Raw genomic sequence first — 24,034 nt, forward strand, 5'->3', positions numbered from 1 at the left:
CAAATCATGTGAGTTCAGGAACTTAGGCAGCAGCTCAATTCCATTGTAGTAAAGCTCCCTTTAAAGGAAAGCTACATCTGCTTATTATTTCTTATCACATTAAACAGGAAGCATTGGTATTGGGCCACTGCATTTTAATTTTCTTGTTTTACTACAATTTGAAGTTCAAAGATATATACATTAAGTTAATGCTATTCTAAAATTCTAGCATCAACAGAGAAGAAAAATTTGTGATTGTGGAAATCAAGTTGCTTCAGGACAGAGCAACACACAAAAATGTATATAAAGGATCTTCAACTAGAAAAATAAGGAAAACTCCCCCAAACACACACACATACATGTGCATAGTATAAAGTCAGATTTTCTCACCAAAACCCAGGAAAATAGCTATAAGACCTCCAAATAAAGCTTCATTACTATGCAGGAACTCTGTGCTGTGCTAGCTTCCACCAGAAGAACGGTAGATCAGTTATGGATTTATTAGTACCTGTACCCAAAGTGTCAGTGGCATGTACAATCCAGCAAAAACAGAATTCAGTTCTGCTGTAAATAATTCTCCCTTGCCCATGTAGAGATAACAAAACTATTGTGAAGATTTTTGTGTTACAGTACAAAACAAAGTGACATGTCTTGAACATTACCCTCAGGAGTTTACTTTTGGTAACATCCTCTACCCATCACCATTCTACAAATAAACCAGGTGCAAGCTTACATATGCAGGATTTTTATCAGCAATTGGAGCAATAAATGGAAAAATACTTGGCCAAGAGAAAACGGGGGGTGGGACGACACAAAGTCCTAACTTTAGCATGGTTTTACATTTCTACTCTTTGAAACCCATAAGAACATTACCGTTCTGCATATGCCTCCTCCTCTTGTAATAAGTATTTGCCAAAGGAGAGAGGGAGAAAAAAAACACAGCCCAACACAGAATCCACAGCATTAATGTTAAGTGACATAACAACCAACACAGCTGCAGTTTTTTTCCTCCCCAAATGTTTTAGTATGACCCTGCAATAATGCTATCTTTCCCTTGTTCACAATACCCAGTCCAGCAAAGGCCTTTGAATAATTTCATACATTGCTATGAAAGAACGTGTCCCACCTACTCAAAAATCAATGTGACAATAAATCGCCTCCCTTTGTGAAGTTTCCTTCTCCAGTGTCACACCTTGACTCTCACCACATTGGAAACAAGGACATCAGATGATCAATCTATGACTTAACCTTTAACAGATATTTATCTCTATCCCCCAGTAATCTTTTCCCAAAGCTCAAATTGCTTCCTCATGATGAAAATATTGCCTGTTTTTTTAAGCATAAAGTATCACAAAATTAATTCTCAATTAGTAAAAAACAAACCAAAACAAAAAACACACCATATTTTCCATAGAGCAAAACAACGCTTAAGAAATAAAAATTATTCTTAGGAATTAATTATAATTAGATGAGAGTTAAGAGGTTTCTAGTATAAAATATACGAATTACAACTGCGGAAGCAAATTAAAATCAGGAACCTTTCCTTTACCTGGAATATGGAATTTTTCCACAGGAAAACTGCTTAGTTGTTCATATATTCTATTTTTCTCCTGTAAAAGAGTTTCTTTTAAGGCACTCTCCCTATGTCCTCGGGAATTGAGAGCCTCCAGAAGTTGGTCCAGTTGTTCCCGAGAACTGTAAAAGCACCAACGGTTTGGTTTATATACTGGCCTTGGCACCTCTACAACAACACTGGTGTGTGAATCTTGGTCAATATTGGAGGTAGATTCAGAGGATTTCAAAGACTCTCCAGTTTTACTGAATACCTGAGGTTCATTTGTGCAAGACTGTACACTATTCTGAAAGGAAGAGGTTCGAGGCAACAACATGTCTTCTGTGAGACCAGAATAGTCTTCTTCTATAAACAATCCAGGAACAGAGGGGAAAATCCAGTAGCGTCGGTACATACGGTCACGACCTAAGGGGGTAATATTTGTGCAGGCTGTTGCATTCTGAATCTTTTCTAGTAGTTCCTTCTCTTTCTTTTGTTGCTCCTGTTTTAAAGCTTCTTCGTCTTCAGCAGTAAGTGGTTCACTCTTTTCAGAAGTCTCTTCTTGTCTTGTAAATTCTTTATATCCATTTTGCCCTCTCCTTCCTAAAAGTTAAAGGAAAAAAGAGTGGTAGCAACATGCTTAGATTTATTTTAGCTAACAAAATAATTTATAAGGGTTGGTTTAATTTATCTCCCTTCACAACTATCTAAACTTACACTGTCAAGAACTATCGGCTTAGTCAGGAAACAACTCCAGCTTTATTAAAGAGAAATAAGTGATTAACCCACTTCCCCAATAAAAAAAGGAAGCCATCTTTACTGTATTTTCTCTCATTTACCAAGATTGAGATTTTTAGTATTATAAAAAAAACTCTAAGAACTTAAAAGAATGTCATAAAACTGTCTTATCACAATAAAGTAAAACTCTAGCAATTGAATTCAAACTCTCTTTTGGACTTTATTTACTATACTCAAAATAATGAACTTAAATTCCCAGAAAACCTCAAGCAAAAATAGAAGTCATCAACAATTCATCTTCCTCTGATGAAACCTATGTCTAGTTACAAGCATTAGGCTATGGCAATTACTGTACCAGAGCTTCTATTAACATACTGCTTAGGAAGCCTGGGAATAAGTCTGATTTCATTCTTATACAAAAGGCATACTGCTTCATTAACAAAAGCAAACTAAATACAACCACTCAATGTAACATTTTCTTTTAGAAACATGTTGTTTTTGAAGATTTCTAACAAGAAGAATAAAAAAACACATCGTATCTTATTAGATGAGATTCTTTCAAAGTCACTGAGGTACATTACTTGTAACTGTAATTGTCTGTCAGGCAAGTATACAAGACAAGATGCAGGAGAGGAAAAGAACATACAGCTGGCAGCTAGATCTACATCAGGCCAGCTAAACTCACTTAATAGCCCACTATGATCATGATCTTTTTTTTTCTTTAAAAAGTTAAGATTGATGTTTACTGAAAGTTTAAACAAGAACTGCCCAGTTGTGTGCATGCATTCACACAAACACACGTGCACACGTATTACCTCTTCTTCCTTTTTTGTTTGGTCCCAGCTCTTCTTCATCTTCTGTCACTGTGTCTACATCTTGCTCTTTACGTTCAGTTTCCTTGCTCTCTGTACTAGTATCAAGGTCTTCCCGTTCCTCCTCCCTGAGGCAATTAAAAAAAAAGGTGACAGGCTGAGCAACCACATATTAAAAGCTGAATGGAACGAAAAGAATACACGATATAACATGGCATCTTTAACACAAACAGTATTTTCCTCTCAGAAGTACTTAAGCTTGTCACAGATCTATAACACTGCATTCTTTCTTTAAAAAAATGAACAGTCATAAAATATATTAAGAAACACCGAAAGAAACTCACTGAACTGAAACTGGGAAGTTCCATATTAAAGACTAAAAACAGCTCTTCGGTATTCACTCTTTCATTTAAAGAGCATTACTGTAATCAGACCCTGTTTCGCGTTTTCCTAAGGTACTTCTACTACGCCACATTATATTTTATCTTTAGTCATTAAAAATATACAGATTCCCTCATCAAAATATATACCACTTTATAAAGTGTTTATTACACATTTTTCTCCCTAATCCAACACCAACAAAACTACATGCAACCATTACAGGATAACATTTTACACAAAAACACACACCAATTATAGCTTCAGAAACATAGCACAGATCTGTCTTTGGCCCATGCTAACCTCTTGCAAGCAGAGTTATTTACCTAACTACCTTCCTCAAGCAGGTAAGGATACAGTTTTATGTACACACTTTTTTTTCCTGGAATCAAGACAGTTGCATATACATGAATCTTACCTTCTGAAATCATGCAGTTTTAATAACAGGAAAAAAAAACCTATTTTTATGGAAATCACCCGGGATAGCACAGCATTTTTTTTAAATGCTACTAAATTTGATTTATAAACAGTTATGCAGGGTCAGTATTTAGTTCAGATCAGACCAATTCTTCAAATTAAAAAACAAACTAGAATGGTTTATTATTAGGATATTCATAGATACGAAGCGAGTAAGACAAGTAGTGCAAAAAATACATATTAGATTTTGCAAGTTCCTCCTATCAGTAGGTAAAGTTGTCAAGCTTTCAACAAAATTATACATATAGTGAAAAATAATTTTAAAAATAATATTGCTTTCATAAAGTAATTCTAAAACACCAGGAAGAAAAAACACTAAGGGCTATATACTTTAATGAAAATATACATTTATATATGAACAAGTCAGTAAAACTACATAGGCAAGATCTGGCCATGTGACTGAAAAGTGCTATATCATAATTTATCACAGTAATATCACATTATCATACCCAACAGATACTTCTGTGGCAGGATTTTTTTGCTCTTCTTCCTTCAGCTTTTCTTGTTTCTCTTTCATTTTTAACTCTTGTTCTTTTAACCTTTCTTCTTTCCTCTTACGTATCCTAGTAGTATAAAAAACAGAAAATCAGTTGCGATCAATCTAGTATCTGATCTGGCTACATCTTTTTCCTTTACTATATCATCTAAAAATAACAGTAAAGTGGAAAAGCACAATCCTAAGCACAATGAAATTTCACTGCTCTCTAGGGTCTCAAGAAACCAGTATAGAATACAAACACTTAGTTTTTTTATATGCCTTTTGCAACTGAAGATTAGTCTAATTTGTGTCAACAAGGTTTAGATTCCTGTATCCCAGTTCTACCTTGCCGCTGCTGCCTCTCGTTCTTTGCGATGCTGTTCTGCCTTTAATTCTCTGAACTCCTGTTTTGCCTGCCGTAATACATCAACAGAGTCCTCAATGAAATCTCGAGTAGAGACGAGAGTCAGAAGTTTCCCACAGAGGGCGTGAAGGATCTTCATCTTTTCTCCTAATAAAATTCAGACCAATGTTTACATTTCATTATGAAACTGATAAATAATCCTTACTCCTATACACTTCAGACAGAAGTATATAAAAACACTCCCTCAAAGAAGCGAGTAGTCAGAAGTCAAACTCTTGTAGTATAATAGCTGCACTTGCAAAGAGGCTTTTCTTGAAATGGCAAAAATATCATCTTTGCTCAGAAATGTAAGTCTTAACTTTTATTTTATCAACTCCTATAGCATGGAAAAGAACTAAAATGCAATATTGCTTTCAAACTAGAGATAAAAGGAACAGTAGATAATCATTTTTCTCCATTCACAAATAAACAAAACCCAAAATAGAAAGAATGGCAACAGGGGATTGAATCAAACGCTCAGGTGCTTCTATCACATAGAGCCCCTTATGACAAATAAAACTAACCTTTTTTATAGGATTATAAAAAGGTTCTCAGACATAATGAGATGCTATCTATGCGATCGCTGATCTGGTGAGACCTACACGACCCCCAGAGATCCCTTCAGACCTAAAATATTCTATTACTTAGTTAACTGACCACTGTTGATCTGAAGTTACAAAAAAAGCTGATCACTTGACAAGCAGCCTAATCATCCCTAACATTTTATCTTACCTGGCAACAAGTCATACACTGAGGTACTTGAAAGTTTCTTCAAGAGACCAGGATTACTTAATCGCAGCTCCATACAAGCATCATCAGTAGCATCAAACCCTCCTCGTTTCTGGTAGCGGTATTTTGCATTGGCTGATGTTACATCGGCACCTGATGCTAGAATGTGAAGTCTGAGAATCTCAGAAAGAGTGCAGCTATCAAGATCCAAGTTTTTCAAATTGCAGCCTATAGTTGAGAAGAATGAACAGTTATTTTATATAGACATTTAAATGTATACAAAAATAAAAATGTGCTTTAAAATACAGAGTAAAACAAGAACAGTAACAAAACAAGAAGTGAAACCCACACATACCCTGATGTAACTGGGGCCATGCAGCTGCCAAAGTTGCAACTGCAGACAGTGCAGATTTTGTGGGGTCTGCATCTTCATCCAAAGCCTCTGTTAAATCTTTAAGGAAATAAACACTTTATTCTAGTGCAAGTTAAAACTTGTACTGTGGAAGGGAGGAAAGCAAGCCATTTTTTAAAGTTGCAGACAAAGCGAAAAGAGGCCCGATATTTACAAAAGCATGAATATATTCAAAAATCAATTCAACATCCAAATTAGAAGTAACATATCTTTAAATGCAACTAAAAACCCAACTAATAACTAAGGACATGCACCACATGCTACACACTATTCTCCCAGTAGTATATATGTAAGCTGCTAAAGCAACCACAATGCACGAGACATGCACAATGGCAATATAAAAGGCAGTGAAGAAATGAAGCAGGAAACACACTTGAAAGCAAAAAAAAAGCAAAATGCAAACACCTCCACTTTGTTCCTTCAAATGAACTGTTACTTCTTATCATTTAAGTTTTAAGAAAGACCATCCAAGCCAATTACCATCCAAGCCAATTAGACATTTTGATGCTGGTTATCACCATTCACTCTACATTTTTAATATGCAACTTATAGATAACCTCACTGTTTCGCACAAATATGATTACCAAGACTTTAAAAACAAACAACATTTCGCCAAAAGCAGCAGCTGCAGTTAATAAGTAGCATCACGTATTAGCAAACTGACAAGGAAAGCAGGGGAACTAGAAAGCAGAAACAGCAAAATTCCTGTCTTTTAGACAGAAATTTCCTTTGCACTTACAGGTATTTCTCCAGAGGGCTGGCAGATTTGTTTTCAGCGTTATATGCTGTTTCAACAATTTCACTTTATTCAGTAACTACTTAATGATTTGGACCTATGTCACCAATTGACCAAAGAGCCACAAATCCAAACTAAGACCACATAAAAAGCAAGTCCACAACTGAGTCTTGAATGGTGATTAATGTTGTTTGAAACCTGTTACCAAGACATCGCAAAATGAATCTCTCCATTTCTCCCTTCCACCTTACCCATCTTATAACACTGTTTTAGAAGGTACTATACACCTAAATCCTGCACCCATGATGTTTTCTGTCATGGAAGCACTGCCTGCACAGAACTTAAGTGAGCAAACATTCATGCTGACTACTAACAGTTTGGTTAGCCAGAACTACAGAGGCGAAAACATCTTATTCTTTTACATGAAAGAAGCTTCTAAACAAGAATTACAAAAAATGAAAGTTCAAAGGTTTAAAGTAAAAGTAGAAGATAGAGTGCCCTGCCCACAACTCTGCCAAACTAAAAATGACACTGCATGTTTTTGCAATTGCCAGCCCCATGTAGTAAAATCAAACAAGTTTATTGGATTTTCTTCTACTCATTCCTGTGAACAATATGGAATTTAATCAACTATTCTACAATTACCTCATAATTGAATCTTTGCTTATATTGCCCAACTTGTGCTCCCAGTATTTAGAAGAAATTTATATAATTACTATTGAATTTAGCAGTTGTAGAGCAAAATTCTTAACTCTGCATTTAATCTGTAACTTTACCCAATTAACAAGAGCTCTTCCTGAATACAGCATCCATAAAGGTATTTTATAGATTGGACATAAGTACAAAAGTATTGCACAGTTTTCAAGGGAGGAATTAAAGGAATCATCAAATCAAGCATGAAATGTTCTTATATTCCCACCTAACTCTAATGACATAAGACTAGCAGGAAGGATCTTCTCTTTTTTTAGAGCTTCTCTTTTTTTTTTTTTTTTTTTAAACTATACGCCAAGTTTGACAGTCCATAAACACAAGATCTACTGGACAACAGCAGTGTGGCAATAGCTGTCATCCCTTTCTACCAAGCACTGCATGGAGCAAAAGAACTGGGAAAAGTCTGAGACCTTAGATTCAAAACACAGAAGGTACATGCTGCAGTAACATATTGAATATTTTCCAGGGTCCAATTCTGGTGCTTCCTTCTACCTCCTCAACCATATTAACACATTGTTTGATAGACCATCATCTTTGATATGTTTGATAGATAGGATGAGCATAACGAAGAGTTAAGATCAGTTCCCTGATCCACAGCAAGGCTTTAAATAGCTGAACTAAAACAAGCAAGGGAGAAGCACCTTGCAAGGGCATAATCAGAATAAATCTGTGTTATTGACAAACCCTTGGAAAGCACCCTGGGTAGCATCAATAGAGTACAACGCTCTGCAGAATGAACCTTAGAGCATTCACAGACTACTGGCTGAATCACTGACCTGGCCCAACACAACACAGAAACAGCTTAAGGATGCAGACATAAAATGTTGTTTACTACATACATTTGGAATAAATTCTGTGCTTCCTTCTGATTAATGTTTATAGTATACTGAATTCCTGTAAAAACATGTGCAACTTTCAGCCTTACCATGAAGCCTAAAGACAGAGTGACATTGGAAATCTACAAACATGTATTTCATCACTGTAACTTTACACTTGGATGTCTTGAAGGATGATGGATATTGAAATCTCCATTATACATTAAAAACTTCCCAGCACAAATAATTACCTAGGAAAAAAATGTCTGTATCTAAAGACCTTTGAAAAGATTTATGTAAATGACTCTTTTTCCTGACCCTCAGGAGAAACATCTAGCAGTGCTGAAGGAGGAACAGCAGGAGGACAAAGGTGAACACAAAAGTTTCCTTCACCTCCAAAGCGTAAGCAGTGCTGTTAAATGCTTATTATGCTTTACTGGACACAACTGAAGTAATAATGAGCTTGCTTTTTCTATATTTTCCTCCATGCCCAGTTCAAATCTTTAATTTCAGATAAGTGAAAAAACAAGACCATTTATATACAATATCCATGCATAATAAGACGAGGTTAAACAAGGAAATGACACAAATCATGCAGTTTAAAGTTAATTCAAGTGAAATTTCATTTTTTCAGCAGTAAAATTAAGGATCTGACCTTTGGTCTCAGCATCAGCTATTTGATCTTTGGCCACTTCTTCCTCCTCTTCGGCCATTGCCTGAAAGATGGCAGTCAGGAAGAAAAACAGCAATTCACATAGTGGGCCTTCAGTGTCATTTCCTACAAGAGCTTCCTCTAAAACTTCTGTGAATAAAGTTTAAGAAGCGTCACTTTTGCCACAAAGCTGGAAAACAATTACGTACTGAAGAATGTAAACATTTTTTTAATCTTTCCTTCAGGTATGACAATCAAGTTACTTTTCCATAATTTACTGCAAATATTCCTAAGGCGATGCTATCAGAAAAAGTGCTGACCGAACGAGGTTATTTTCTTAATATACAACTGCAAGAATGAAGTACCAGGAGACATTTATAATGAGTAGATTAACAGCTTCTAATTGAAGTTAATTTTCTTTTTATAAACACTGCAGAAATTGACTGTGAGGAGAAAAATTGATTGATACGCATGTGTAAGCACTGCTTTATCAAAGCTGCATGAACAGCTTTGTACTAGTGGTATAAGGCTGCACCTAAAATGGTCAGTAGGAGAAAGGACACCACAGAATTGGGGCACTTGGCCACATAAATGACAACTTGCCTAAAGTCACTCCTTCAGGAAATTCATCTTGAAGATCAAAAAGTTCACCAAAAGCATACAAAAACTCCAAAACCATCAGAGCATCACCAAAGATCTCAGGAGGAAGTCTTGTCTTCACTGGCATCGGAACAGGAAGTTCCTGCAATCCAAAAGGAACAACTTAATATTTTATCTGGTTCCTGCAGAATACACAGGGTGATTAAAAACAGTCTGTGATTCTAAGGAATATATCTGTTGGACTTTTTTTTTTGTTTGTTTACATTTTACTGGAAATAGTTCTGCAAGACAACCTATTACCATGGTAACATCTGTGTAACATTTGTAACAAAAAACAGAACAGCATGCAACTTGGACATAAATCTTTTGTAGATACGTAAGTTATTTAACTTCACAAACAAGTAATTTTTTTATCATTGTTTAGAGGAACTCAAATCCACAAGTTAAGAACAGTGTGTATAGACATATTTCCTTTAAACTTGCAATATTCCATACGAGTTTGACTTTAAAGTTTTATGGAATTGTCCAGACAAGCAAAAATAAACATATTCTGAAAAAGCTACTCATCACTGCTTGCAAAGACAAGCTAACAAAAACCCAACACATACATATCAAACACACCCATCTAATACTAGGATACGCAAGGTCATGCCCAATGACTGCATGTTCTGGTATTTGTCTTTTTGCATCGGTAAGGCAGTTATGATACCTGAAGACACTTCAAACGGAGTTGATAAAACCATGTAACAGGACCACTTAAAAGATACTACCAAGAACTCACAGACAGTGTCTAACTCTTTGACCTTCAAGTTACTATCTTGATGCAACTTTTCAAGGTTTGTCTTCACATAACGGTTCTCAGTAAACAGAGAGAAACACTTTCCAGAAAGCATGACTTCTTTCCACAAAAGTGGTAGTTCACGAATATGAATGAGAACAATACTTGATATTACGCTTTCAGAAGAACACACCAAGCATTTCATCTGTCTCCTGAGAAGGGTATTTTTTGAGAAGCAGTCTGTGGATAGAACTGTCTTATTGCTTCCTCAGCCAGGCTCATCTTTATATTCTTCTCAGTTTTCACTTGAAACAGCAGCACTGTTTTGCACAGCTTCCTCTCATTATGACAAACTCCTTCACTTTTTTTCAGTTTCTTCTTTTTCTATACACTAGCTAAGTTTTCACTCCTCTTCAAAGGCCTATTACAACTCAAACTGCAAACATATTCAATATGTTTCATATATTCATATATTCTTCCCAACACATGCTATCATTTCAATTAATTTACTACTTTTCTACTATTACTTGTCCTCTTTGCTTCTATCATCTTTCCCTACGTATCTCAAACTCACCCTTGTGTTTTTGACAATTTTGCCTCCTTTTGCTATCTCCTGCCAAAATTTATCATACAAAGTGTATGTAAACGTATAATAGCAGACAATCTTCTGTTACGCAGAACCACATTACTCTTGTTTAGAACGTTACCTTTGGGAGGTAAATTCTTTTTACTTCCTATAGGTTTCCAGTATTATCCAGAAAGATTCATTAAGTAAGCATATCTCTAGAGTTTAAATCAAGAGTGTACTACAGGTAGTAATGAACTAACATCCTTTTTCTTTTCCATCCAAAAATGTGGTTTCTTCATTACATAAATCTTTAAGTAACTCAGGCTTACTCTAGGTGAACTCATGTTGCATAAATTTAAACAAAAAAATATTAGAAATATATCTGTTCCACAATAAGACTAAGAACAGCCTATTAAGTTTTTCTGGAGTGTGACAACGCAGATACACACCATCCTTGTAGCATCACCATTGGGAAACATAACCACAGCTGATAACCATCTACCTCTGTATAAAAGAATCTGGCTTGCGGTCCCGAAGAAGCACGAGTTTCAGGTATTCCAAATTCAATCATACCTTAAGATCATCACACTCCATATCCTCTCTAGGCTTACTCCACTGTTTAAGGTATTCCACATATCTTCTTTTTTCTTCACGCAGCTTTTCTCTTTCCTGAAAAAAGTCAGAATTGTATTAAGATACAGTTGGATCGCCCTACTACAATTTTTAAAACTACGCCATTTACTGTTTCAATCACACTGAAAAATAAAATTAAACTGTATTTCATTAAAATGAAATAATCTGTTCACTTATTTTGTATAAGATTATATTAACAAAATGTTTTAAAGTGAACTTCAGTAATGCTTTGTTAAACTTTTTTCATTTGTTTGATATTAGAAGGAGGCCAACTGAAGGAAAAAAAACATCTAAAATAAGAGTATTCACAAATGTTGCCAAAAAAAGACCATCAAAATATATACTGATGTGGCTGTGGCAGAATATAGTGGCATAAACAATTTATTCACATTTAAAGTGACAGAAACTTATTTAGCAATTTCAATCCAAAGAGAAACCACGAGGAAATCCACATCTAATATGCTGTGAATCTGACACAGTATGGTGTCTCTAAACTGAAGACAGCCATCAAATCAAACACTATCATGCAAAATTGAAAAAAATCAAAATATTTCTGAAGTATGTACAAAGTAACTTTCCCTAGTTTGTAACATTAGTTCACAAAAAAGTTTATCTAGAAATGCAGTTCCCTGGTATGTCTTACAAATATCCATTCTTCTAAAGCTGCATTTCTAGGAACTCAAAAACAGTTAATGGAAAATAACTAGAAGCAGATAGCAACTAAGAAACAAATAAGTTAGAAAGCCACTATGCTGTTCCTATATGAAACATATACTGCAAATGCATTACTTTTTCCTTTTCGATTTTGAGTCTCTCTTTCTCTTCTTTCTTCTTCATCCTTTCTTCTTCGACAATCTTCTTTAATTCCTCTCTCTTTTTCTCCTTATCTTCTTTCTCTCTTTTCCTGGCTTCTATAGCATTTGCCTTCTCTCGTTTTAATCTAGCTTTTTCAAAAGCTATGCAGGAAAGAAAAGTTATTTACAAAGTGTTAATTTTATTTAGCTGTGCTTAAATAGACTGTTATAATTACCACATGAAAAAGATATTGTTTTGAAGACTGAATTGTTTCTATACAACCAGAAATTCAATCACTTGAAAGTTCTTTAGAGAATCAGAATTTTAGGGCTTAAGTATTATACATGTTTTACAAGGTTGTCACCACTGTAATAAAGTCAACTTTCTCTGTTCTTAATGAGTATACAGATGTTTATTACTTATTTTTTTCTATCAAAAAAACAAAGATGACAACAGATTCCAACTGCGTATAATTACAGCAGTATATTTAATAATGTCTGCTTAATAAAACCATGTCATAAGTAGGAATGACATATAACCATGAAATACTTGTGATAATAAAACACTTTAAAGTGGTTTTTAAATATTTAATATAATTATTACTGAAAAGTCAATACATTTCAAATCTAGTTAGTACTTGAGTGTTTTTTGTGCCAGTTTTACTTCTGTTACACAGCTTAAGCTGAACTTCAGTTGTTAATAAATGTTATTGCCTGAGGAGATCCAGATTTTCTTGTAGCTGACTGCAGGAAAACAGCAGGACACATACTTCCACTTTCTGTGGACAGACAGTATCTGTAAACTGCCACAGGCTAACAAATAAAAAGGGATCAGCAGGCTTACCATTTTAATTGAATAAGCAAGATGGCTAGAATCACAAGTGAAGAAAATGAGAAAAGATTCTTACTTTAACGCAGAGTGTAACACCAGAAAAGTTTCCAATTCAGTTTTCGTGTGAAATTCTGAAAATAGGCTAGATCGTTTTTACAGCAAGGTGTGGGACATAACAGTAGTGACTCTCACCCAGAAAATAAAAGCAATGATGCTCATTCCCTGCAGTCTTCTACATAACAAGAAGGTTGATTTTCCAAGGTACTTGGTATTTTGCTACACCTTTTCACATTACTAAAGCGCTATAAGCAGCTCTTTTTAAGACTTCATGAATCTTACTAATTACCATTCCAATTAAGTATTATTTACAGGTAAAAATGTTTAGTTTAATATTCAGTTACATTAACAGTGCATTTGAAAGTGTACGTTTAAGCTTATTTTACAAATGGGATCATACTTTTCAAGAAACTGGTATAATGTCATACCTGTTTCAACAAGAAAAGATGCAGTTCTTAAAAAAAGAGTTTATAGAGTCATGGGACAACAGTAGGCTGAAAATGAACACACACAAGCGTGACAACATGGTTTTTAAGATTTTTTTTCCATTTGATTCCTTCATTATTTTGTGTCCCCAACAAAGATGAGAAAGCTTTTTACCAAGTTTGAATATCAACCTGCTCAAGAGCTTTTTAGCCAGGTGGCAGAAAACATTAAGAATACATTTAGATCTCCGTGCCAGGCAACTTATTACAAGACTGGTTGCTCTTTCATTGTTTGAAACCATATGTTCTAAGAGCTTTGGGTTCTAGCATGCAATCAGATAAATGTAAAATTAAGCCAAAGCATATCTTAACTAGCCTTCCAGAAGCTGTAGTGAGTGCCACACAAGAAAGGAAGCAGCCTTGATGGTGTTCCATTATGACCTTATTCCATGCGATCAGCTTCAGCACATAAGAAATAAATGCCAGTTGTGCAAAGATGTGGACAAAAGACTGCAGAACCCCTTAAACCCTAGCATCCTCATCTCCTCAGCAGGAAAGGCCCTGATCAGCCACATGCAGCTTCGCAGTTAGTCCAGTTAAAAGCAAATATTGGACTACATAATTTCCCAAGGTCCCTTCCATATTAAAATATTGTATGGCAGTGGAAATAAAAGAGAAACCACAAGTTCACTGGACTATGTCCACAGATGAAAGCCTTATGAAGGCAAATTGTGCTTATAATTCAAAAGACCATCTCTTTGTTTGGGCAAGGAGACGGTCTTTACCATGTCTCCACAAGAGGACATGCCAGTTTACCTAGTTAAACCCACAGAACAGCTATGTGGGTCCTCTTATTGCATTTGAAACCAAGTTTAAATAGATCAGAAACATCAAAATTAAGCCAAGAAATACTTCTGAAGTGATTTGTGCTCTTTTAATTAGAAAAGTGTTGGTAGTTTTTCTATTTACAGATCTTCCTCAAATCACGTATCAGTTTGCGTTAAAAGCCTGTGCTTTGATACACATTCAGCAGATAAAATTTGGATTCTGAAGATATGTATAAACTTCTGCAAAACTTTATTTTGCTCCTTACTTCTCTAAGATAGAGACCAACATAGCCGGACTGCAAGCCTCATCCCCTTCCACAGTTTAGTCAAATAAATAGACTCAGGGAACAATTCTAACCACTGAGGTACCCCTTGCAATACAACTGCAGCAGTACATTCTTATTACTTTCCCCCCTTGAAAGGCGCAATCCAAAAATACTCTAATTATGGCCAGCTCTCAGACCTGCAAGAACAGGTTCTACCAGTCACAAGACTAAACCTCAACTTACCCATGGCTTGCATATCTTCTTTTTGCCTTTGGAATCTCGTCTTTTCCTTTGTTATTTTATTTTTGTTTCCTTGGGTATTTTGTTTAGCTGCAATATTGTCCTCCTGATAGAGGGTTGGGAGGGGGGAGTGGGAAGAAAGAACATAACATGTACAGTGAAATGACCTACAACAAATATTCCCATTTTTTCCATCTACTCTCTAAAACAAAACTGTAACCATTTCTCAAATACACTGACTATTCGGAGATCCTGTCTTGTAACAGAAAAAGAAAACTTTCATCCATCTTTCTTTTTAAATAAAAAGATTAGAGCATTGAGCTTTGATGTGTTTAATTACAGGCAACTGACGAAATTGTATCTGAGAGTATGAATTCTGTTTTTTAGCAGATTATTTATTAATCATTCCCAGAAGGGACAGGTACTCCATATGCCTTCACAACACACTGAAAAGCTAATTTATTGGTGGGATCGCAGAAGTAAGAATGACAAGAATGAGAAGATAAATACAAAGTTTGATCTCTCTCACAAGGTTAAATTCAAAGCAAGCTACTTCAATAACAATTATGCAATATTTCCCAATTTATCCTCAAAGAAAAAAACAGTGTCAATCTTGAATTCCAACTGTTCTGAAAGTTCACAAAGAAAATGGAAAAACTGAAGTCTACACTGATTTGTCTTGATCTGAAGTTTAAAATTTTGTCATTACTTACATGACTAATGGACGCCCTCTTTGGAGGTCTCCCTCGCCGTCTGCTTGCAGGACTGAAGATAAATGTGGGTGGATCATCAGGAAAGAAGTAAGAGAAATGTTGTTCTGCTAGATTATATTTTGCAATTGATGTTGCCTTAGTAAGAGAGGTGAAAACAGATATTCACTGTGAGACTGTTACCTTTTCATAAATATAATTAATGAATCATTCATTCAAAAGGACTGTAAAAGTAACTAGATTCACAAGTGGTTATCTTAGCATAAGAAATAAAACTCTGCAATAGTATAAATGTAGAGTTAATCCATCAAGAGTATAATAATGTAACAAGCACACATTTGAAAAACAGAATTTGACCTAATTTGAGACTTAGTTCAGTCTACAATATTTCCAAAGATAAAAGCATCACAACAGAATAATATTAGTGTCCTGTATCAAAACTGAAATAGCTAGTTTTACGTGACTCAGAAATACTAGCTGCATACCTTGATGAATGTAAATAGACTAAGTAAAAAAAAAATACATTCTTTAATTTTTGTATTTTTGTTAATGTAGGTAAGAGCTGCCATTTTTATTCAGGATCTTTTCTAAACTGGTAATTAATGAAGATCTTAGAGAACTAACTTCTGCCTGGTGTACAGGAAACTACTATCTTGTTTACACGCAAAAGTTAACAAAAACCCATTTCTAGAAAAAAATACAGTATTCTTCATTTTGGAAAAATACTAACAACGTATTATACTTATAATAGGTTAAATTCAATGTAGTTTAAAAACTGAGTAACAAGTAGAGAAGTGCAAGAAAGGACAAAAGATTAAGGTCAGTATTCTATCACATAAACCATTCCATCTTATTTACCTTAGTTTTAATGACTCCATCATGTGGTTCACAGTGTTGTTTCAGAAAAAGTTTAAGTCTATCACGAGAAAAGAGATGTTTCCTCCGGCTGTTTTAGGAAATAGAGTTAATATTATCAAGTAACAATGCAATCATTGTTTAAATGAAGCTGACAACATGTGCAAGAACTGATGTAACCAATCATATGATTAAGCTTTTTGCCATTTTCTTAATTATAAACTACACCCTTACTATTTATGTATATTTAAGCACAAATATGCATCCCTAATTTCTGTTTTGAAAATCCTAGTATGTCCTCTGTCTTACACATACACACACCTCCACAGCCTATTCAACCTCATTAGATCCTCTGCAAACATTCCATACAATCGGTGGGATTTATAATATCAAAATAAAAGGAAAATCCCATTGCTTTAGATGAGAGTACAAAACAAAGATTAAGAAAAAAGAGCACAAATGCAGTATTCACAACTCACAAACGACAAGGTAAGGCACGAAAGTCTCAAGCCAGCAAATGTGAGAGGTGAATTCTCAGTTTGGTCAAACTGTATAACTCCTCTCTAGAGGGAAAGTGGGCATTCTAAATGCTTCCTGGAATGTCAGGGAATCTGCACTACTTCATAGAAAAGAGAAAACCAACCAGGAGTTGCTGAGTTTATAGAAACCATCTGGCTGGAAGTACCGTGTTACCATAAAGTTCAGCAAGCGCTTAAGCGCACGGAAGAATATAGACGATTACCTGAACAAGGACTAATTACATCAAGTGACTTGCCCATTACACGGGAATAATACATGAAAAAAATAATCCTGATTTACGCTGGAATAAAATTACTTGAAATCCATGATATTTTTTTCAGAGCATCCAGATTATAGAGTTTTAATGCACAATCTACTCTTAAAAAAAAGTAAGATTTTTGTTTCCAACGAAGTTCAACGAAAAGTTATTTTTAAAAGAAGGTCTTTGCAGCTTTCTATCTTATAATAGTAGAACAGTCATTGATAATGCCACCTTCAACACTTCAAACCAGTATCATTGTAACACAAAAAGATTTCACAATGCCAATATTTAATAAGTGTTACACAGTAGAATTCTCAAACTTGTTCACCTACTTCAGTCACAACAGTAGGGACAGGTAATATTAGCAATAGCAGGTCTCATCCTTATGCCAGTGAAAGCACAGAATTGAAAAGAATTGGTTTATGCATTAAAACTAGTAAAGCTTGGAACCCTTAACACAGAAATCTCATGAAACACAGTAGTTTGTTCCAGTGTCTCTAATTAATAATTCTAATGTATTATCATAAAATGCCATTTTACATCAAAAACGTCTTCTCAGTGATACAACTCACATAGTTGTTGTAGAGAACCATTTTAACTTTCATATACTAATTTTTACCTTAGCTGAGATGCTTTAACAATAACAGATTCATACAGTTCTTTTTTAATAGGCTGGACTTTGTATTTGAACAAAGAAGGATCAATTATGGCTTTCTTCTTCCTACAAAATGTTAAAGAAAAGTTAAGTAAGTTAGCTACAATCACAAAATATTCATTTTTATTCTACATGTTATATGTATTTGTATACATACACAGCAGACCACTCCAGAATACCCAACCAGATTTAACAGAGACCATTAGTACCAAACTGGACCTGTTCACTCCTGCCAACTTTTCTGCTACTTGTTTTAACTCAAAGTCAGTAGAATCGCCAGAAACAGGAAAGAGAAAGTTTTGTGGACTGTACAGATGATTTGTTGGGATGATCAATTTTGCTCTTCAGGATGTCAAACCCATCTCTTCATACTTCTCAGAGGTTATTTTGAACCACTGGCAGATACAAATCATATCAATCCTTTGATTGTTTTGGCATCAAACCACTTGACCCTGCTGTATTATATTCAGACAGCATAACCTTAAGGTAGCCATTACCACAAAACTACTGAGACAGACTAAAACATATTCAGTCCAGGACGTGACTGTCTCGATATCCAGTCTGAGTCTGGTTGGAGCTACCTATATGCTGCAGTAGTCATGGAACTACAAACGTTGCAAGGGAAAATACTAAGGGTTAGAGGATCAGGAATGCATCTAAAACAAATGCTGTCATCCTTTTGGAAACAAGGTAGGGGAGTTTCTTCTTCTCTTTGACTAAAAGAGCATTTGGTAATGCAGAAAGCTCACTTGGAGAACACCAGCTACATGACACAGTTTGTTCTATTTGGAACTCTATTTTCTGGAATCTGACAAAACCTTCAACATGCAAAACCAGCCACTTGAAGACTGATAGCAACACGCTGGTTATACCACTCTGGGGACAAGACAACTGCAGTTAGAAACAAAATCCTGACTTCGAACATTTTGGTGAAGGCTTTAAGCTGCCTTAGAGCCAGTACTTCAGTTTTTCCTTACAGTAGGTGGTAGACTTAGACCTACCATCACTATTATTAGATTCGGGATGAAAGAACAAAAGAGAGAAAGAAAATAAGAATTGAAGATGAAACAAGATTAATGCTACTGAAGATACTGTATAGCTTTATTGACAAGCCATAACTATACCTTTTAACATATTCTTTTCATAATTTTTTCCCCAAATAAGGGCAGAAAACTAGGATGAAGATCATAAAAGAAAAAAAAAATCAGAATGCTGAGGTTCCATTGGCATTATTTCCAAAAAACTCAGTTACCTCTGTTTACATTCCCAAATTTGGGAAAACAATTAACCATTCCCCAAAATAAAGATAATATAACCACTTCAGATTGAATAAACAACCAAATTCACTGCCACAAACTAGCTGGCAAGCCAGTAAGATTTTCTTCTTCTAATATTTCTGATGTTGTTGATGGTTCATGTTACCCATAGTCCTTCCAGAGGGAACGCCATGAATTAAGTGCAGCTGATATTGTATATAATCACCAGCACAAGCCCCTTGATCTCCTGTCTGCTGCTGACAGGAAAGCAAGAGTTCAGCCTTACCATTAGCACACTGTGACAGAAGTCTAGCAGTTTGAGGTATGAACACAGCTATTGTATCACCACCACTAATCTCCTTTGTATCAGAGGATTCCAGGCCATAGCATCAACAATTTAAGAGCTAAGAGGGCTGCTACCTTTTGCTTTGTAACTCAGGCCTTGCAAGGCAGCCTGTTTTTCTAAGTACAAGAGTGAGACTGTTCTGGCCTCTTTCTCCCCATACAACCTAAGCTTTTACTGCAGAACACACAAAAAAAAAAGCCACCAGGAAATTCCCCCGTTTCTCCCCCCGAATACTTGACTATTTTTGCCCCAAGCAAACGCGAGTCGGGTCAGAGAAAGGTTGGGATCTCTAATGACATCTATTTTCAGTTAAGATTCTCTAGCCTTACAGATTCTTTAGGAAAAATATTTGCAGATGGCCCATCAATCTGTGCTGTGCTCCCCTCCCCTCCCCCCCCCCCCCCCCAAATACACCCAGCATCTGCTGCACCATTGTTTGGAGGCACTGCAGCTTTGCATGGAAGGTGGCTCTCAAAACCTGGGGATTTGTCTGCAAATGGAGGCTGAACCACAGTCCGAGTACATTGAACTGACATTGGTCCCAAGGCTAACAGCATCCATATTCTCCACATCCAAGATTCCCCTCAAACAACAAGATACAGTCTCACAAGGATTAGATCTGCTAAACCACATCATCAGTAAGGGTTAGATGCTAATATACAAGATCTGACAACAAGGCTCTACTTTCAGATATTATTTGCCAAACCTGCAAAACCTATTTTCTAAGTTGCATATAACCAGAAACTAATCAAAATGCTAATGCATTTGTTATTAAAATACTAGCTCAAAACTTTTCAGTAGGCATTTTAAAGCTGTAAGATGTTTACACTTTAAACTCATAGCATACTTTTTTTTTTTTTAAGAAAAAAAGATATGGCACAGAGCAGTGCCTCAAATATGTATTCTCACAATGTCTCTTGCTAAGAGAAAAATTGTTTTTTCCTCCCTTCTCTGCATTGCCAAAATAAGTAATCAGGTGGGGAAAACCAAAGACTGAGAGCACAAGCTTACTAACAACTCTGCACGCATTAAAATGACAGCAATAAAGTGATCAGTCCTGCAGTCAGCTCTGTGCGTGCCTGCAATATTCTGACAACCTCCTTTCAAATGTCACATGCCTTGTGGAAGAGAAAATGCGTTAATTTTCTCAAAGATGTAGGACCTCTTCATAAACAACTTGAACAATGCCTTCAAATAACAGGAGAGAATTAAGAATACATATAAATTAAAAAGTTATCCCACACTACTTTCTTAGCCAAGTGAGGAATTACACCTTAGTTATTCAAGGCATGTCAGGCCATGGAAGTCTTAATGCAGCAATCAATAACAGATTAACTTCTGCATCCATGTGGTATCTCGAAGTCTGTAACAGTTTGGGTGAAACCTGTGTATTGCTAGATACAAGACTGGGGCCCCTTTCAAACACTCCTCTTTCATCAACATTGTGCTTGTGAAGCCCAGAAATCTTTCCTCTCACAGTGCCATGATCAGCTAGACATGAACTCAGTTACTGGTCAGTAAAGGGATATTCCAGTTTTAACACTCCCATCATAGGCCAGAAGCTCTCTTAGTCAATGTTACTAAGCTACTGCAGCATATACACAATTCCTTGATACAAGATGCATGCTTTTTCATTGCACCTAAAATTATAATCAAATCAATGAAATACAATGGTACAATATTTACACACACAAAAAAAAGAAGAAAGCTTTATAGACTTTTATATTTTGGACAAACACACGAAGACTATGAAAAGACTTTTCACAGTTATAAAAAAAATCACGTCCTCTAAGGCAATCTCAATATTGAGTCCCATTATGGAATATTTACAGATAAAGTAATACATCATGCTAAGTAGTACCACACTGTAGAACTGCAGAATATAACCGCATTTTCCAGAATATAACAGCACAGGTTCTGTACCACAGAGAGGACCAGTGACAGGCATACATGGCTCTTCTACCATCTTTCAACACAAACACTATCATTCCAAACTGATTAACAACAATTATTCTGTAGGTACTCAATTTCTCATAATACACAGCTCCCTGGCTGATTATACGTGGCATAACTGGCATGACAGTGTAAGGCACCTGCAAATGTTCAGCTTGTCACTTGCAAGCTGCCTGAATACTCACGATCCATACAAATGGAGCAATTTGTTTCAATCAGACCCTGCCACATCTGCTTTAATCTCATTTCCACCCAACCCTCATGCTTTTTACTGTAAAAGTATCATTTACCCATTTTGTGCAGAACTATCATGCATTTCTGAATCATCACTGTCGCTGATGACAATGGTGTCTCCGTCAGCACTGCTGACATGGCCGTTCGCCATGCCGTTGTGATGCACTGGAGCAATGACTTCCAAAATCTTGCACTGCAACCTGAAATAAAAACACAGACATTTAGTACTGCTGAAATCTTTCACTAATGGAGGAAGTTGAAAGTTATAGCAGCTGTTATTTTAAGACTACACCTGTAACCGAACATTATATTATCTACTGAATAAATGTTTAAGAGTCTTGCACTGAAATACTAGGTAAAATATTCATTTCATAAGTTCCATCTAACAAACAAATAAACTCATCTGCTTACACAGCTGCCACCTTCACTAACCAGTACAAATTTCAAGTCATTGGCAGAATTGAGTAAACTTAGCGCCAAAATGAAGCTCAAATCAAGTTTGAAAAAATATATTAAAAGTTAATGTGTTACTTTACAACCAGATACCACCAAGTCTTTTATATTTATCTTTGTAACAATTAAAGAAAAGCAAAAGACTTTTTAAATACCAAAATGTTTTTACTTGTAAGAAAGAGATCATGATCTACCGTTGTTGATGACCTAAATAAACAAGGCTGAAATGATCATTATGCATCTAATCTTAATAATGGCCCATTTATCTGCTGACACATATTAAGGCTCCATCTGGCATGCACACAATTGACAAGACAAGTCTATCCCTTTGCCATCCTGAATGTTAGTTATAAAAAAGAGACAGAATTAACTATATATCAAAAAGTATAATTAATCGACACTTAATGCTGGATAACTACCATAGCTGATTCTTAACCACTTTCACCCTTTCCTGGAGTTCTGTGGTTCTTATTTTTTAGTTTCATCTCCTAAAGCCTTGTCTGCTTCATGAAAATTAACCGTTGCAGTCAATGGATACTGTCATATACTACCACTAAAAGCTCAAAAGGTCGGGGAGGAAGAAAACAATGATTCTCTTCTTCTAGGCACCAAACACTACCCCTTGAAATGAATAGGGAAGAACACATGAAGCACAGGACTTGAATTAGCTTGGCGTCATGCCTAAATTTAAAAGACACAACAAACTAAGCTAAACTAAAAGAAAAAAAAAGTCTGCAACATACAAACTCTAAGGGCCCTTCTATCTAAACTGAACTAACCACTTGCAGAAAGGAAAAAATGTGAAATTATTAAAATATTTCTTCAAACCAGCGCTTCTTTCTGAAAGTGAATAGCACTGTCCAAAAACCTGCACACAGAGGAAAAATACATATGGGCAGAGGGAGAAAAGTTGAAAACATTAAAGTACCCTAAGTCACATTCACTTGTTAATTTAGCAAGGACCAGTAAAGCAGTTAGTGCCTGCAGGTGTTCTCCCCAAACCTCTATCCAACAGAGGGAGAGCTCTGAGATGCTCCAAAAGGGTATGTCATCAAATAAATAAAATCTATTAACATCCTTATGTATTCCTAGAGTAAAGACAACAATATGTTTAATTATCCATGGGGACACCAGAGTTGTCTTCGTGTACAGTCAGCTTGAGTCCATCAGACTTATTAACCCCAGGCACTCTGCCATTTAAATGCAGCTGGCCCCATTTCCAAAGCTAGCTGGTTTTGGTCTGGAAGACACATTTTCCTGATGAGCAGAGCTCAAGTTAATTAACTGTGCAAATCTAAACAGGCTCCACATAAAGAACCAAGAACCAAGTGCACCCGACTACGTAGCACAGACAGATCCTAGTGGCTGTTCACAACATAAGTTCAGGTCTAAGGGGGCTTAAGCACCCAGCACCAGACACTGCCTGACTCCTAAAAGAAAAGCCAATCCCATCAAACACCCTGTTCATTACAGTATCTTGTTTTTCCAATATTTAGAATATGACAGCCCCCTCCCACCAATTCATACTGAATAACATGGAGTTGAATGGATGGCAGAATGTATATCTGGCTGTTTTTTAAAAACAAAAAAAAATTACCAGATTAAAAAAAATTTATTAGTAAAACTATTTCTTCCACGTTAGGAAATATTTTTCCTAGAGAGTTCAGTACAATTTGCTCAGTTCAATTTTAAAACACATAATGACTTTCTAATGGAAAAACAATCAAAAGCGTCAATGTTTAAGGCTACTTACACTTGTCCACTTTTCTAAGTTGTTTACTATTTGAACACCACTAGAGGGAGCGCATATACACTGAATTTGCAATCACACTAAAAACAGCCACATGAAAGCTTAATCACAACCTACACTACCCAGTGCCATGAAAGGACAAAGAGTCT

The 24,034-nt window shown here is 35.8% G+C and overlaps 1 protein-coding gene across 1 annotated transcript in view; it reads right to left on the reverse strand.

Moving 5' to 3' along the window:
- BAZ1A (bromodomain adjacent to zinc finger domain 1A) overlaps positions 1-24,034 on the reverse strand; it is a 61,848-nt gene that overhangs the window by 18,939 nt on the left and 18,875 nt on the right. The window contains exons 4-18 of the mRNA XM_035539455.2: positions 21,739-21,882; positions 17,858-17,959; positions 16,461-16,548; positions 15,606-15,740; positions 14,896-14,998; positions 12,241-12,407; positions 11,392-11,487; positions 9,476-9,614; positions 8,876-9,022; positions 5,902-5,997; positions 5,550-5,774; positions 4,760-4,925; positions 4,386-4,499; positions 3,085-3,209; positions 1,529-2,134 (exon numbers count right to left, since the gene is read on the reverse strand). Coding sequence (XP_035395348.1) covers positions 1,529-2,134; positions 3,085-3,209; positions 4,386-4,499; positions 4,760-4,925; positions 5,550-5,774; positions 5,902-5,997; positions 8,876-9,022; positions 9,476-9,614; positions 11,392-11,487; positions 12,241-12,407; positions 14,896-14,998; positions 15,606-15,740; positions 16,461-16,548; positions 17,858-17,959; positions 21,739-21,882 — 2,453 coding nt within the window. The remainder of the gene's footprint in view (positions 1-1,528; positions 2,135-3,084; positions 3,210-4,385; positions 4,500-4,759; positions 4,926-5,549; positions 5,775-5,901; positions 5,998-8,875; positions 9,023-9,475; positions 9,615-11,391; positions 11,488-12,240; positions 12,408-14,895; positions 14,999-15,605; positions 15,741-16,460; positions 16,549-17,857; positions 17,960-21,738; positions 21,883-24,034) is intronic.

This window comes from Cygnus atratus, chromosome 5 (assembly GCF_013377495.2).
Source record: "Cygnus atratus isolate AKBS03 ecotype Queensland, Australia chromosome 5, CAtr_DNAZoo_HiC_assembly, whole genome shotgun sequence".
In the NCBI taxonomy this organism is placed as follows: Eukaryota; Metazoa; Chordata; class Aves; order Anseriformes; family Anatidae; genus Cygnus; species Cygnus atratus.